Here is a 15332-nt window from a genome sequence, read left to right on the forward strand (position 1 = left end):
ATGGACACTCCTTCCCTGGCTCCCACCTGAATTCCTCTAATCCACGTATGCCCTGTCAACCTCAGCACACTTGACATTTGGGCCAGATGGGCGTGGGGGAGAGGGTCTCATAAGCTGAGCATCCTGGTCTCCCTTCCAGGTACCAGCATCACTTCCCAGGGATGTGTCAACTGTGTCTTCAGACATTGTTAGATGTCCCTGGCCTTTTCTTGAGTTATTCAAACAGTCTTTATCCTCTATCTCGGCTGTTCTTTCTTTGTGCATTTTTTATTCTTGCTGTCTAGAGCCCTTCTGGGCCACAGTTCCTGGGTTCAGAATTGGAGGTGGGGAGGGAGACAGTGTCTTCCATGGCTGAGCACAAGGCTAATCCAAGGTGGGCGGGTGTGATGCCTGTTCCTGGGGAGGAGACCTCAGGGTGTGGAGCCCCATGGTACTGGCTGGGACTGGGTCTTCCTGTGCAGTGGTAGTGGCTGTCCTGGTCACTGTCCTTGTGAAAACTGGAACTCTTACAAAACAAAACAAGTCCGCGCATGCAGGTGTCTAAAATGGCAAACCTGAAGGGATGTCTCTACCCTTCCAAGGACAGAAGAAAACACTGAGGGCTTTGAAGGGATGTGACAAGTCCCTACTTGGGCCAAGAAGTGGATGAAGGACTTGACCTGAGTCCCATTAAGACTTAGACTCTGTAGTGGGAAAGACGCTCCTCTGCCTGGAGGACCCTGAATGTGAACACTCACTAAAACTATGAAGGCTTGTTAACAATTTCTGCTCAGGATATTTGGCTCTCATAAGTTCTCAGGAGAATCTGGGGTTGCCAATGAGGACCACAGTGAAGAGCAGAGAAGGCAGGGGGAGGTCTCCAGCTGCCTCTACCCCCTCAGAGGCTGGTTTGGGTGGGATGAGGGCCGTGTCCATCATATCTATAAGGTGGGCATTCTTCTTCCACCATGGCCTTCTCTCTAAGGGCTGGATTCTCCAGGGGAATAGACAGATTTCAGAGACTAAAGGTCAAGGAGCTCATCTCAGGGGGCCCTAACAGTCGGGCTGACAGCTCTGTCCCTGCAGGTCTTGGCCTGGTTCGAGGAGGGTGAGGAGACCACAACGGCCTTCGTGGAGCCCCTGGTCATCATGCTAATCCTCGTGGCCAATGCGATCGTGGGAGTGTGGCAGGTGGGAGGAGCTGGGGGTGGGCTGTCTCTGGGGTCTCCCACTGGCTAGGTGGCCTTCACTCTCAAGGTGAGGCCTCCTGGGACAGCAAAGGTAGACCACCTGCCCACTTCTGCTCTGCAGGAGCGCAACGCAGAGAGTGCCATTGAGGCCTTGAAGGAGTATGAGCCTGAGATGGGTAAGGTGATCCGCTCTGACCGCAAGGGTGTGCAGAGGATCCGAGCCAAGGACATCGTCCCTGGGGACATAGTGGAAGTGGCAGGTGGGTATGTCCAAATTCTTCTCTTCTTACTATGTGACACCGGGCGGGGGCCTTGTTTCTCTTTGCTTCCATCTTGAACTACAGAGGAGTGACTGTTAGAACCCTGTTGGACAGATCCAGAGATTGTGGCCAGAGTGGCTGGGATCTGCCTGAAGGATCATAGCTCAGGACTCCATCTCTGGTCTTGCCTCTGGGAGCCTTCTTGGCTTTGCTGGGGCTAGGGCCCCAGACCTCTCTCAGCCATGCCATTCTCCATGTGTAGTGGGAGACAAGGTACCTGCTGACCTCCGCCTCATTGAGATCAAGTCCACCACACTTCGAGTGGACCAGTCCATCCTGACAGGTAAGCCCCAAGGGCTCAGGTAAAGTGGGGGCGGGGCCAGGTGATGGGCTTGTCTCCAGGTGGAGCTTCTCATATCTCATCCTTTAATCAGGGGAATCCGTGTCTGTGACCAAGCACACAGATGCCATTCCAGACCCCCGAGCCGTGAACCAGGACAAGAAGAACATGCTGTTTTCTGTAAGTTTTTGGGATGCTTATGGCTCAGCTGGGATAGTAAAAATAGTCCTCTAGAAGCCATGGTGGGATGGCTCAGCTGATAAAGGTGCTTACCACCAAGCCTGACCCCAGGGTTCACTGGTTAAAAGGGGATAACAGATTCCCACAGTTGTCTCCCAGCCTCCACACCCACATGGTGGCAAAACCAAAAGTAAAATGTTATACATTTTTTTTTTGTTTGTATCTTTTTAAATTTTATTTTTATTTGGGATTTTGGAAACAGGGTCTTACTATATAACTCTGTGTATATATGTGTATATATATATATATATATATATATATATATATGTATATATATGCACACATACACACACACATACACATACATATATATATATATATATATATATATATATATATATATATGTATACATACTGTTGCCTGGAACTCCTTATGTAGACTAATCTGGTCTCTAACTCAGAGATCTATCTGCCTCTGCCTCTTGAATGCTGGGATTACAGGCATGCACCACCATACCTGACATGTAATTTTTTTCATAACATTAATATTTATTGATTTATATGAATACTGTATTGAAAGCCCAAGCATTCAGTCACACATGAAATCATACAATTATACACCGCTTCACAAAGGCAGTGAGCACATTACAGTCAACAAGATCTACTTTTCAGAAAATTTAGCATTCCAAATATCAAAAGGTACAGCTGAAGAGACAGATATAAATGCAGAAGCCAGTAATTCTGACAGGGATATGTGAACTTGAAAACACTGAGTTTCGAGTAGTAACCAGCGCCTTGTGTTAATCTGAAAAAGGTGACACTGGCTGTTGAAGACTCATGTTCAAAAGTATCAACTCATTCCAAAGCGTTATACAGATCATGGTGGTTTCTGTGCACCCCTGAAACTCGGTCACTTTATTTTAGCTCATGTACATTACTGAAGTACTCTATTAATTCTCCCAGTAAAGTGATGTTTCACACTGTTTTTTTTTTGTTTGTTTGTTTGTTTTTTAACATTTTAAAACTCCTATAGCAATGGACCTCTTGGTTCTTGATAATGCATGCACATTTATAGTAATCATAATGCTTGTGTTTACTGAGGCCCTGCCTGCTTGGCATTCGTCTAAGCCCTTTAAATGTGATAGTTTATTTAAGCCACACAACAGGCTTGGAACGTTGTCTGTACCTTGTTGTCTATCTTGTTATCTATATTTCCCAGGAAGGCCACAGACTGAGGGAGGTTAAATCAGTTGCCCAGGGGCACAGTGAATGAGCGGTAGTGTTGAGATATGAGCTCAGACATCAGGTCTTAGGGATTTCCCTTTCCTGCTAGGACACTGTGCCTCCAACTGGAGAGGGACAGTGTCTGAAGTCACTCAGCGGAAATACTCCAGGCAGGAGAGGGTAACAGAAGTGACCGAGCGAACTACAATTCAGTTAGACCATGTGCCAGCACACCGAGGCATAGGGGGCTGAGGAGCACCCTTGGAAGTGCACAGAAATGGAGACCACCATGGGACCTCAGAGCTCCTGCCTGAGTTCAGGGCAAATGAGCTGCTTTGAATGGGGAGGAAGGTGAGACACATGTGGGGGTGCCTGTGGCTTGCTGTGGGTCTTTGCTTTAGTTGTGGGCAGCTAGCGGGGTAAAAATGCGTTCCTCTGAGTGAAGGAAAGGCAGGGTTGCCTGCTACAAACACCTGTGCTTGTGCCATTTCCCTTCCACATCCACCCAAAGGGGCGCCAGGCAGCCTCTCAGGGGACTGCGTCGTTGTGGGCTTCTTAAGGAGCACTTTGAAGAATGGGACACTGGGATACAAGGCTCCTGTCCTCTACACTAGGAGTTGGGGTTTTTGCCCAGGGCCTTGGGAATGTGAGTGCCAAGTCTCAGGTTTTGTGGAGTCTTCAGTAAATATTTCTAAACTACTTGCCTGAGATCATTTCAGTCACTCTCCTTCCTTTGTGGCCACAGTGACTGTTTGTGAGTCCTATTTTGATGGGTTTTGTGGGTTGGACTTGAGACATGTGGCTGATGTGAGTCCTAAAGCCGCCTTTGTGCCAGGCACTATGCTAGGCACAGGGCAGGTGGAGCCCTCTAAATCCTCGTCTTCATTGCAATAAATACCAAACTATGTAAGTCTGGAAAGACTGACCGCACAGAAGAACCTGCTCTGGTTTGGAGTCAAGGATTCCAGGCCCTGGCCAGAGGCTGAGCAGAACTTCTTTGTCTTTCTCTGGCCAGGGCACCAATATTGCGTCAGGCAAAGCCCTGGGTGTGGCTGTGGCCACAGGCCTGCACACAGAACTGGGCAAGATTCGGAGCCAGATGGCGGCTGTGGAGGCCGAGCGGACACCACTGCAGCGCAAGCTGGATGAATTTGGGAGGCAGCTGTCCCGTGCCATCTCTGTGATCTGTGTGGCCGTGTGGATCATCAACATCGGCCACTTTGCCGACCCGGCCCACGGTGGATCCTGGCTCCGTGGTGCAGTCTACTACTTCAAGATTGCTGTGGCCCTGGCTGTGGCTGCTATCCCCGAGGGCCTCCCAGCTGTCATCACTACATGCCTGGCACTGGGCACAAGACGTATGGCGCGTAAGAATGCCATTGTGCGGAGCCTGCCCTCTGTGGAGACTCTGGGCTGCACCTCAGTCATCTGCTCTGACAAGACAGGGACGCTCACCACCAATCAGATGTCTGTCTGCAGGGTGAGTGGCAGCTGGGGTGGGACCTGCTGCCATTAGGTGATGTTGGGCTTCCTGACTTTTGGGGTGAAGGATGGAGAATCTGTCTCCCGGTTGGCGGTGGGGAAAAGCAGATGAGGTCTTCCATGTGTAAACCCTGCATTGGCGCTTGTCCTGTTGTGTCTCCGGGGCTCAGTGTCACTGCGGTATCCCAGGCAGGTCATTTCCAGTCTTGGACCTTAGTCTCCTCATCTGAAACCTACATCTGAACCCTGCCTTAAGGATCCAAGAGACAGTGAAGTGCAGTCCCCATGTCATTGGACCCACATCCTATCCTGCTCTGGCTTGTCTGTTCACCCGATGCCTGTCACCAGATAGGCTGGCTCTAGTGACCTTGGAAGGGCTGTAGAGCAGCAATTATTTATTTCTGGGCACTTGATCCCACATCCCGGGCCCACTGTCCATGTGTCCAGGGAGTCTGGCTGGAATTCCAAGGGACAGAGGTCCATCCCAGCTTAGCAGGGAGAGCTGGGGAGGTGGTGACAGCGGTGGGTTTCACGCCTCCCGGGCACTTATCATGACTCTCCTGCCCCTGCTCCCACAGTCTGCCTAGGAGGCCCTAGGAACTGGTTCAGGACTCCTGAGACCTTACAGAGCCTGATGTAGGAGAGCGGCACAGGCAAGATCTGCTGGCCTGCATCCTAGGACTAGATCCGAGCAGGGTTTTACCTATTCCGTGTTCCTTGACTAATAAAGATTCAAGCATGGTACAAGGAGGTGCCAGTGCTGAGCAGAGAGGACAAGAAGGAAGGGATGGTATGAAGTAAGTACCTCAGGAAGCTAGACTGGTCACTGCGCTGCGACAAATCTATCTCAGCTGGCCGATAGACCAGGAAATGGGCTGTCCTGATAGGGAATGTGCAGGTAGGCACTGGCTCTGAGAATTGTCATTCTCTGGGGTCACCTCTGGATTGGAGGAAACTATCTCAGGGCAAGATATGTGTTTCTCCCTTGAAGGTAGAGGGGTTTTTGTGCAGCTAGGCTCTGGGCCCACTTTCTCCCTCTGTCACTGGTGAAAAAGTGAGGCTCAGATGGTTGAAAAGGGCGTTGCACAAAGAGATGGACGAGTGTTCAGGTATCCTGCTCAACTAGGGACCTAGTGCTGGCAGCTGTCTCGGGCACTGAAAAGGGGGCCACAAAACCCTCAGGAGTCCCGAGCATATAGCCAATGAGAGCCAGATGCGTCTGGGAAGAGCAGAGGCTCATCTCCGGTGCTAGCCTGGACCTTGGACTCACTCCTTCACTCTAGTGGAGAAGAAAGACACTTCCGTGCTTCTCTTTGAACTGCCTCAGACATCCTCCTTGGTCAGACTTTGTTTTAGCTGATGGCAGAAAGAAAAGAAAGCCATCCATTAACCTGAGCCCACTTTCGTGCTTGCAGATGTTCGTGGTAGCTGAAGCAGAGGCAGATACCTGTCGTTTGCACGAATTCACCATTTCGGGTACCACGTATACCCCCGAGGGCGAAGTGTGAGTGCGGGCATGAGGCCAGGGTAGGATCGAGTGGGCGGAGCTACCAGAGGGGCGCTTGGCAGGGGTTTTTCTGGGGGCGGAACCAATGCAGGACATCACTCAGGGGCGGGGCCGGGCCCATGCTGACCTCTCGCTCTTCTGCAGGAGGCAAGGGGAGCAGCCTGTGCGCTGCGGGCAGTTTGATGGACTTGTGGAGCTCGCAACCATCTGCGCACTCTGCAATGATTCTGCACTGGACTACAATGAGGTGGGCCCCCACTCTTTTACATGTCCTCCCTAGGTTCCATTTTTCAAGACAGACCTCTTTCCTTTCGCCAGAGACTCATTATTTCGGGTTGGTGGTCTTAGCTGCTTCAGTGGGCCACACTCCAAGAACATGATCACCCCTGTACACCCTCACTTCCAAACCTCCTCCTCATTCTGCTCAGATTGTTTCTGTATCCTGGCCCCCTGGGTCTCGTCAGATAGGAGGGAGAGGTGGCCATGTAAGAGGCTGGAAGGCCAGGGATGCTTTGGGAATTCACTGGGTGGTGGACAGGACTAGAGTGGACTTTAAAGCAGAAAGCATAGCACGGAAAAGGCTCATTCTGCAAAAATTTAGATGTGACACACATTGAACGTCATTTGTGTGTCTGGAGCAGGGGAATGGAACATTTGGGAGGATGCTTCTGCCTTCCAGGAACACTTAGTCAGGCCCGGTCAGCTTCCATTCGAAGCCAAGGGCAAGCAGACAGCCACTGAAGGTATAACCACATTACCTCTTCCAAAGATGCTCTGTGTAGACAGCAGCACAGAAGGTTACAACACAGGAGCCAGGGGGACCTGTATGGTGAGGGAACAGCACTGAGACGAAGCAAGAACCTGGAAGCCCTGATGAACTCATACAATTCTCCAGACTCAGCACTTGGAGAGTCAGTTATGAATCTGAGGCCATCCTGAGTACACAGCAAAACCCTATCTCAAAATAAGTAAAGAGAGCAGGAAGCCCTCACACTCTGTGCCCTGTGACCCTCCAGGCCAAAGGTGTGTATGAGAAGGTAGGAGAGGCCACAGAGACAGCCCTGACTTGCCTGGTAGAGAAGATGAACGTGTTTGACACAGACCTGAAAGGACTGTCGAAGGTAGAGCGTGCTGGCACCTGTAACTCGGTGAGTGGGACGGGCTTAGCCTCGGCGGCGTAGCCAGGGGTTCTGAGGTGTCTGGAGATGTGAAAGAGAAAGGCACAGGTTTGGGGAGGCTCCAAGGAAGAATAGAGGACCTCGGGCACCTTGAAAGATGAGTCTGTAGAGCAGAGAGAGAAGGCTGAATGTGCACACCGGCTTCCAGTTGGGAAATGCACACATTCTGGGAGAGGAGGGTGAGAGAATGCCAGAGTCAGAGAAGTACAGAAATAGAACGCAGAGGCTTCTCCAGAGGCTAGTGAGGAGCAGGCAAGAGCGGCCAGCTCCGTCCTTTACGCCCTGACCTGCTTGGACCCTGCAGGTCATCAAGCAACTCATGAGAAAAGAGTTCACCCTCGAGTTCTCCCGGGACCGGAAGTCCATGTCTGTATACTGCACACCAACTCGTTCTGACTCCAAGGCCCAAGGCAGCAAGATGTTTGTGAAGGTGGGGGGTCTGCCTGCGTGACCTGGGGTTACTCTATGGATTTGGGGAGTGGAGGGGGTAAGGGGGAGACAATCTGGTCTACAGTCTCTAAAAATACCTGAGGGGGTGTAGCTAAGTGAGTGTTTACCTAGAGTGCAAGGCCATGCATTTTGGGTTGAGCGTTACTGCCTTGTCATGGTCACGGGTGCTCCGCTCCACAGAGTGGTACCCTATGGGAGTGACAAAGTTACACTAGAATCTCTCTGAAGCCCTTTTGCCTCAGATGGTTGGTGGTTATTTGGTTGGTACTCTTAGTCTTTGGAAGCTGAGACCTGGGAAGGGAAATGAACCGATCTCATCCCAGCCTTCCGGGGCCACTTTCAACCCTGACAAAGGGACTCCATCCCTAGCTTTGTTCCAAACTGAAGGTCTAAGTGCCTGAAAAGGACAAGGCTTCCATCTTGGGAACCCTGGCTATTCAGAGAAGGTAGCTCTTGGGTTTTCAAGCTAAGGGAGAGGAAGATGCTACTGATGGGCTGGAAGAAAGCAATCCTAGGCCCAGGCGAGGTTCATGGTGAGACCCGGATGAAACTGAGGAGTCAGTCGCCTCTCCATCAAAGCTCCCTTGCCAGGGTCACACCTGCCATACTGCATGTTCTTTTTCAAGTGCCCAGGTGAGGCTTAGCATGCCTCTGTGATGCTGTGGGCGGGGCCGGTACAGAATGAAAATCCCATTGGTACCGGGCAAGCATGGAGAGACACAGGTTCCCCTGGGCGATGCTGATCTCACCCAGACCTGCAAATATAGCAAGCCTTCTCAGTTGTGGGCTGGTAGAGACAGGGGGCCACCAGTGGTCAGCTGTGACCTTGTCTGCCCATCTTGCTTAGGTTTTCTCATAGTGAGGCCCACCAGGTTCCCTCTTTGAACTTACAAAGAATGGTCAGTTCTTTCCTTCTGTGCGCTCTCTGTTGGCCTTTGTCTACAATGGCTTGCGGTTTTCTCTCTTGAGCAGCAGGGAAGGTTAGGGTCCTGGCTTAGTAGAGTTGATTCCCCTCCTTCCCTCTGCAGGGAGCTCCTGAGAGTGTAATTGAGCGCTGTAGCTCGGTCCGAGTGGGTAGCCGAACAGCACCCCTGAGCACCGCCTCCAGAGAGCATATCCTGGCCAAGATCCGGGACTGGGGCTCAGGCTCTGACACATTGCGTTGCTTGGCATTGGCTACTAGGGATACACCCCCAAGGAAGGAGAACATGCAACTGGATGACTGCAGCCACTTTGTACAGTACGAGGTGGGTGCCGTGAGCCAGGTTCTTCTGGCAGTGGCTGGGCTCGAAACAGGACAAGGATAGACTCAGGTTGTGCCTACCTCTGCCTCCTCCCCACAGACAGACCTGACCTTCGTGGGCTGTGTGGGGATGTTAGACCCACCGAGACCAGAGGTGGCTGCCTGTATCACACGCTGTTCCCGGGCGGGCATCCGAGTGGTCATGATCACAGGAGACAACAAAGGGACAGCTGTGGCCATCTGCCGCCGACTTGGCATCTTTGGGGACACGGAGGATGTATTGGGCAAGGCCTACACGGGCCGTGAGTTTGATGACCTCAGCCCAGAGGAGCAGCGCCAGGCTTGCCGCACCGCCCGATGCTTTGCCCGTGTGGAACCTGCGCATAAGTCTCGCATCGTGGAGAACCTACAGTCCTTTAATGAGATCACCGCCATGGTGAGGCTACAGGGGTAGAGCCTGGGAGCGGCTAATTTGATTACAACTGTGACCTAGTCTTGTTGTCAACCTTGACTCTACACTGACCTTGATCTCCAACTGTTTTTTGTTAATCACCTGCTGTACGGCTGAGGTGAACTCCAGCCCTTTGAGCCTCCTATTGTTTACATTAAGCTTAATCCTGATATGTGCTTGAGTGTTGACCTACTCCAGAACTGATCGCAGACACTGACTTTGATTCCCCTGTACTGTTCAGTACTTTATGCCGACTTCAATCTTGACCTGGTCTCCAATCTTGGCTTCCAAACTTGATGGTGATGTCATTGGTCATGAGGACAATGACCTTGACTCCAACTTCTACTTTAATTTGTGTTCTTTACCTTCAGCCTGAGTCCTGTCTAAAACTTGTCCTTCACCTGGACTCTAGCTTGGGCCACAACCATGACCTCATTCCTGGATTGACTTCAGCTTTTTCCCTAATCTCAATCTGATGGCCTACTCCATATTCAACCTGAGTTTCACGCCTGTCCTCAGTGTTGCTCCACCTCGTCCCTATCCCTGTCTCATCATCATCTTTAGACCTTGTCCAGTTTCACCCTAGCCCACATTGCTTGCCTTCTCAAATCTCATTCTCAGACCAATTTATAAGATCACGTTCTTCTTTCTCTTTTTCTTCCTTTCCTTCTTTCTTTCTTTTTACACTTTCATTTCAAGGCAGGTCTCAAGTTGGTCTTGAACTTGTGATCCTCTGAGTGGCTGGGACTACAGGCTTGCTCTCAAAGCTCATTCTTGACCCCACTATTTCTTTTGTCCATCTGTCTGAGTCGTTGGGGACATCCCCTAACACTAGGATTATGTGGGGTAAGAGAAAGTAGACAAGTTTCTCAGGTGTGTCCTACCTGGCCTGGCCCACAGACTGGCGACGGGGTGAATGATGCACCAGCCCTGAAGAAGGCAGAGATCGGCATCGCCATGGGCTCAGGCACTGCTGTGGCCAAGTCAGCAGCAGAGATGGTACTGTCTGATGACAACTTTGCCTCCATTGTGGCTGCAGTGGAGGAGGGCAGGGCCATCTACAACAACATGAAGCAATTCATCCGCTACCTCATCTCCTCCAATGTTGGCGAGGTTGTCTGGTGAGGCTCCATGCTCCCTCCTCCTAAGCCCCTGTACCAACCAACTCTGTCCCTTAGAGGGCCACCCCTGGATTGTGGTGCAATCCAGCATCCTCTACCATACCCCCAGCCATGGTCTTCCTCTTCATAGCTTCTCCCGTTGAGACCCATAAGACTGGAGAAACAACTTCACCACAGGGCAACAGAGTGTCTACGTGTGTGCATGCATTGATCTGTGTGTGTATGTATAGTGTGTTCAGGTGAGAGGTCTGTGCTCAGGAATGCATGCGCACTCTAATGCACCACTGAGTATAAACACAAACAGGATGCAGAACAGAGTGTGCTTATGTTCACCTTTCTGTTTGCCTGGAAGAGACGCCTGTTGGATGCTATGAGCTCATGTGTACTCAACGCATGTGGATTCTGCACCTTTGCACTTTTGGGCCAGCACTTGGGCGAGCGATTGCTTGTGTTTATGTGATTCTATGACAGGTGTCAGGTGTTTGCACATCTCTGATACTTGGGTGTGTGATATGTCCTTTGTTAGGCCTAAACGGCAGATGTCCTATTAATTATGTCCCTCCGTCACCCTTGGGCTGCAGAGGAAGCTGCGGAGGGCCCTTCCTGGGGTGAGAGCTGGAGCTGGACCCTCTAGTGGGGACTGGCCTGCTTGGGCTAGAGCCCGTGACTCTGGTTTTAGCATCTTCCTCACAGCAATTCTGGGCCTGCCTGAAGCCCTGATCCCTGTGCAGCTGCTCTGGGTGAACCTAGTGACAGATGGCTTACCTGCCACAGCCCTTGGCTTCAACCCGCCAGATCTGGACATCATGGAGAAGCTGCCTCGGAACCCTCGGGAGGCTCTCATCAGTGGCTGGCTCTTTTTCCGCTATTTGGCTATTGGAGGTGAGCAGGGCTCAAGCTTTCAGGAGCATCCTAGGTTTGCAGGCTGCAGAGGATGCAACTCAACCAACATCTGCTGACAGACTCGGTGGGCTCATGTGATGGGAAAGATTAGGCGCAGGCTATGGTTGGATCCAGGCCGTGGTCCAGTCTATCACTTTCTACCTTTTCCCCTTCAGATGGGGTCTTTCACTAACATGGAGGTTGCCCTTTTTAGAGGGTGGGGTGGGGGAGGGTTAGGATGACTGGCCAACAAGCTCCAATGATCCTCTTGTTGATATCCCCACAAACCCATAGTCCTGGGACACATAGTGACATCTAGCCTTCTACATGGGTGATGGGAACCCAAACTCAGATCTTCAGTTGTATCCACTGAGTCATCTCCTGAGCTCTGGGAGAATTTGGGATGATTTTTATAACAGTCACAAGCCTGTTTTATTAGTACAAATTGGACTAGCCACTATGCCTAAAAGTATGACCTATCAGGTTACCCACTGAGGGCCTACCATTGGCACAGGATGGATGTTAGCACACCATGGCTTAGGGAGGGAGAGGAAAATTCAGGGGATGGCTGGGAAGGAGAAGTGCATAGCTGCGAACCTCAACTGCCTAGTACAGTGTCTCCTTCTTCCCTGCCCACAGTGTACGTAGGCCTAGCTACAGTGGCTGCCGCCACCTGGTGGTTCCTGTATGACGCCGAGGGACCTCAAATCACCTTCTATCAGCTGGTGAGCAAGTGTAGGTGACTTGGCTGGTGGGACTGCAGATTCTGAGGTTGAGGACGTTTTAGAGAGAGACTCAGCCTCCGTGGCTGGCCTGAAGCTCTCCTTTCCCATCTCCAGTATGAACACCATCCTCCAAGTAGCTTGGTTGGCCCTGGAAGCCCACAGGGCCGGCATAGCCCCCAGCTCAAGGAAATATTACTCTCTGACAACCATTCAAGGGGACCCAGGGCCACAACTATGCAGAAGTGCCTTACTTTTACCACAGAACCCCGAAACATTTAGGGCCCAGAGGTGTGAGCCCTGAAATGGTAGGACTTCAGGCTGAGGGTCACACTGAGGAGACCAAAGGGGAGAGAGCCACACCATCCACACAGTCCTCCTCAGAAGGGACCCACTGACCTCTAGAACCCCGTGACTGACAGGTACCTACAACCACACAGCACAGTGTGGAGTAGCCTTAGCTTAGTCCAGCTCTGGAAACAAGCCAGACCCCTGTCGACTGCTGTCTGACTGTCTGGCCCTTTGCTTGAAGCAGACATTACAGACCCATGTGCAGGGACCGCCGAGGGAGGCGTTGAGCTCGTTCGAGCATGCTATCTGCATTACTGGAGAGGAGGCAGCCCCAGGGTCACGTTCTGGCACTCAGCAGTCCTCTAGCCCATGAGACCAGCCCTTCCAGCTCAGCACAGTATAGAACATAGCCCCGCCTCTTTTAAAGGCTACTATCTCTCTCTTCTGGTCCTCAGCCAGGGATCAGGTCATCCTTGGTCACTCTAGCACCTCTGGCTCCCATGGTAGCTTTGGGCTGTTCCTCCGCCCATCACTGTACCTGCACCTTTTAGACCAGTTCTCAACTCTCCTAACGCTGTGACCCTTTAATACAGCTCCTTACGTTGTGCTGACCCCCAACCGTGAAATCATTTTTGTTGCTACTTCATAACTGTGATGTTGCTACTGTTATGAATTGTGCTATAAATACGTGATATGCAGATGGACATAGGGTCCATCATAGGGTCCTATGCTAAGGGTCAATTGACGTCTCCCAGGGCGGGGGGGGGGGGTCCGCTACAACCCATGGGTTGAGAACAGCTGCTTTAGAACAAGGATCCCAAATCTCTAGGGATCTCCTTTCTCCCTTCTGTGATCCAACCCCATAAATGGTATTTACCTCCTCTGAGATTCTCACAGGCCCTGTGCAAACCCACAAGGCCCACACCCAGGCTGTCTCCCTACACTGGTCTCTCTTCCATCTCCTCTCAGATCTACTGTCTGCCTGGCCACTGAAGCTGACACCTAAGAGTCACATTAGACATCTCCTTAAGTTTTCAGGCAGCCTGATGGAATGTTTTCTTTCCAGCAGTCCTTAGATCCTTCCTTTTCTCACTCAGCCACCTGGTTGGGAAATGTCCATCACTCACTGAGCCTGGGCACAAATCACTGAGGTTGTGGAAGTGCTAGTCGGAGGGTCTCTACAAAGAGCTGGCAGTCTGAGGGATGGCCTGTGGAAGCGGGGAGGAGGCAAGGTTTTCAGTGGGGAGTCTAGGCAGATCTTTAGACTAAGAGTTTGCTGGTGTCTCTCAGTGTGTCTGTCTGTCTTGTCAATCTGTCTGTCCGGCTGAGTGTGTGTCTGTCTGTCTCTCTCTTTCTCTGTGTGTGATATTTGTTTATGTGGGTACATGTACACACGTGTGCAGAGGCCGGACATTAACACTGGGTGTCTTCCTGGACTACTCACAACCTAACTTTTTGGAGACAGAGCCTCTCACAGAACCTGGAACTCATAGATCCGTAGATATAGCTAAGCTAGAAGTCAGTGAGCCTGCCCATCTCTGCCATCTTCCCAGCCTTGAGTTGTCAGATTTCAAGAGAGGGGGATCCTTGGGGATGCTCCCAAAAGAAAACACTCTGATTCATGACTTCTTATAAAGTTTTTGTTTGTTTTTAACTTCTTATGTAGGGAGTGTTTTACTTGCTTGTATACCTGTGTACTGTGTGGCCGTGGTGCCTGCAAAGGCCAGAAGAGGGAGTCAGATTCCTGTAATTGTAGTTACAGTTATAAGTCACCATGTGGGTGCTGGGAATTGAACCTAGGGCTTCTGGAAGAGCAGCCAGTGCTCCTGACTACCAGGGCATCCCTCTAGCGTCCTGGTTCATGACTTCTTAAACCTTTTCTACTTGAAAATCCTCACTCAAAAAATTTTGTATATGACCCCAAGCATATAGGTTTTAAAATACATATACAAATTAATTACTTACCAATAGTAAATCATAAGGAAATGCATTTTAAAAGAATTCTGCCAACTGGAACCTTAATCCCAGCACCTAGGAGGCAGAGGCAAGTGGATTTCTATGAGTTTGAGGTAAGTCTGGTCTACAGAGCAAGTTCCAGGCCAGCCAGAGATACATGGTGAGATCCTGTCTCAAACAAAATCAAAAGCAGACTGGAGAGATGGCTCAGCAGTTGAGAACACTGGCTGTTCTTATAGAGGACCTGGGTTAGAGTCTCTGCTAATGTGTTACTGCTTACCACTGTCTGCAACTCCCGTTCCAGGGGTTCTGATAACCTCTGAGGATACCAGACATTCATGCAGGCAAAGCACCTATACATATACAATTATATATATATGTATATGTATATATATATATATATATATATATATATATATATATATTTATATTAAAACTCAAACCAGGGCTGTAGACAAGGCTCTCGTTAGGAGCACTGACTGCTCTTACAGAGGACCCAGGATTCAGTTCCCAGGAGCTCACCACTGTCTGTAACTCCAGTTTCAAGGGATCTAACACCTTCATGCAGATATGCATATGCCAATGCACATAAAATAAAAATAAACAAATCATTAAATAATCAAAACCAACAATAATACCCAGTTCTCTGGTATAGATCTAATTTCACCGTTGAAGAGAAAAGTGGGTGCATGCTTCTGACCTGGAGGTGTTTGCTCTCTCTGTTTTCATATGGTCTAGGAAATGGTATTGCCTGGTGTCACACTGGGACTCCCACACTGATTAGCATAATCAAGACAGCCCCCAACAGACGTACCCACAGGCCAACCTGGTCTACAGATTCCCTCACTGAGACTCTTTCTGAGTGATTCTAAATTG

General features: G+C 50.5%; 1 protein-coding gene across 2 annotated transcripts in view; it reads left to right on the plus strand.

Moving 5' to 3' along the window:
- ATP2A3 (ATPase sarcoplasmic/endoplasmic reticulum Ca2+ transporting 3) overlaps positions 1–15332 on the plus strand; it is a 30486-nt gene that overhangs the window by 9211 nt on the left and 5943 nt on the right. For both annotated transcript variants that reach the window (XM_080924566.1, XM_080924565.1), the window contains exons 4-17: positions 1066–1170; positions 1291–1429; positions 1692–1772; positions 1864–1949; positions 4189–4653; positions 6071–6159; positions 6307–6409; positions 7179–7310; positions 7645–7770; positions 8819–9037; positions 9134–9469; positions 10385–10605; positions 11285–11487; positions 12127–12212. In XM_080924566.1, coding sequence (XP_080780692.1) covers positions 1066–1170; positions 1291–1429; positions 1692–1772; positions 1864–1949; positions 4189–4653; positions 6071–6159; positions 6307–6409; positions 7179–7310; positions 7645–7770; positions 8819–9037; positions 9134–9469; positions 10385–10605; positions 11285–11487; positions 12127–12212 — 2391 coding nt within the window. The remainder of the gene's footprint in view (positions 1–1065; positions 1171–1290; positions 1430–1691; positions 1773–1863; positions 1950–4188; positions 4654–6070; positions 6160–6306; positions 6410–7178; positions 7311–7644; positions 7771–8818; positions 9038–9133; positions 9470–10384; positions 10606–11284; positions 11488–12126; positions 12213–15332) is intronic.

Source organism: Micromys minutus (genome assembly GCF_963924665.1).
Source record: "Micromys minutus genome assembly, chromosome: 10".
NCBI lineage: Eukaryota > Metazoa > Chordata > Mammalia > Rodentia > Muridae > Micromys > Micromys minutus.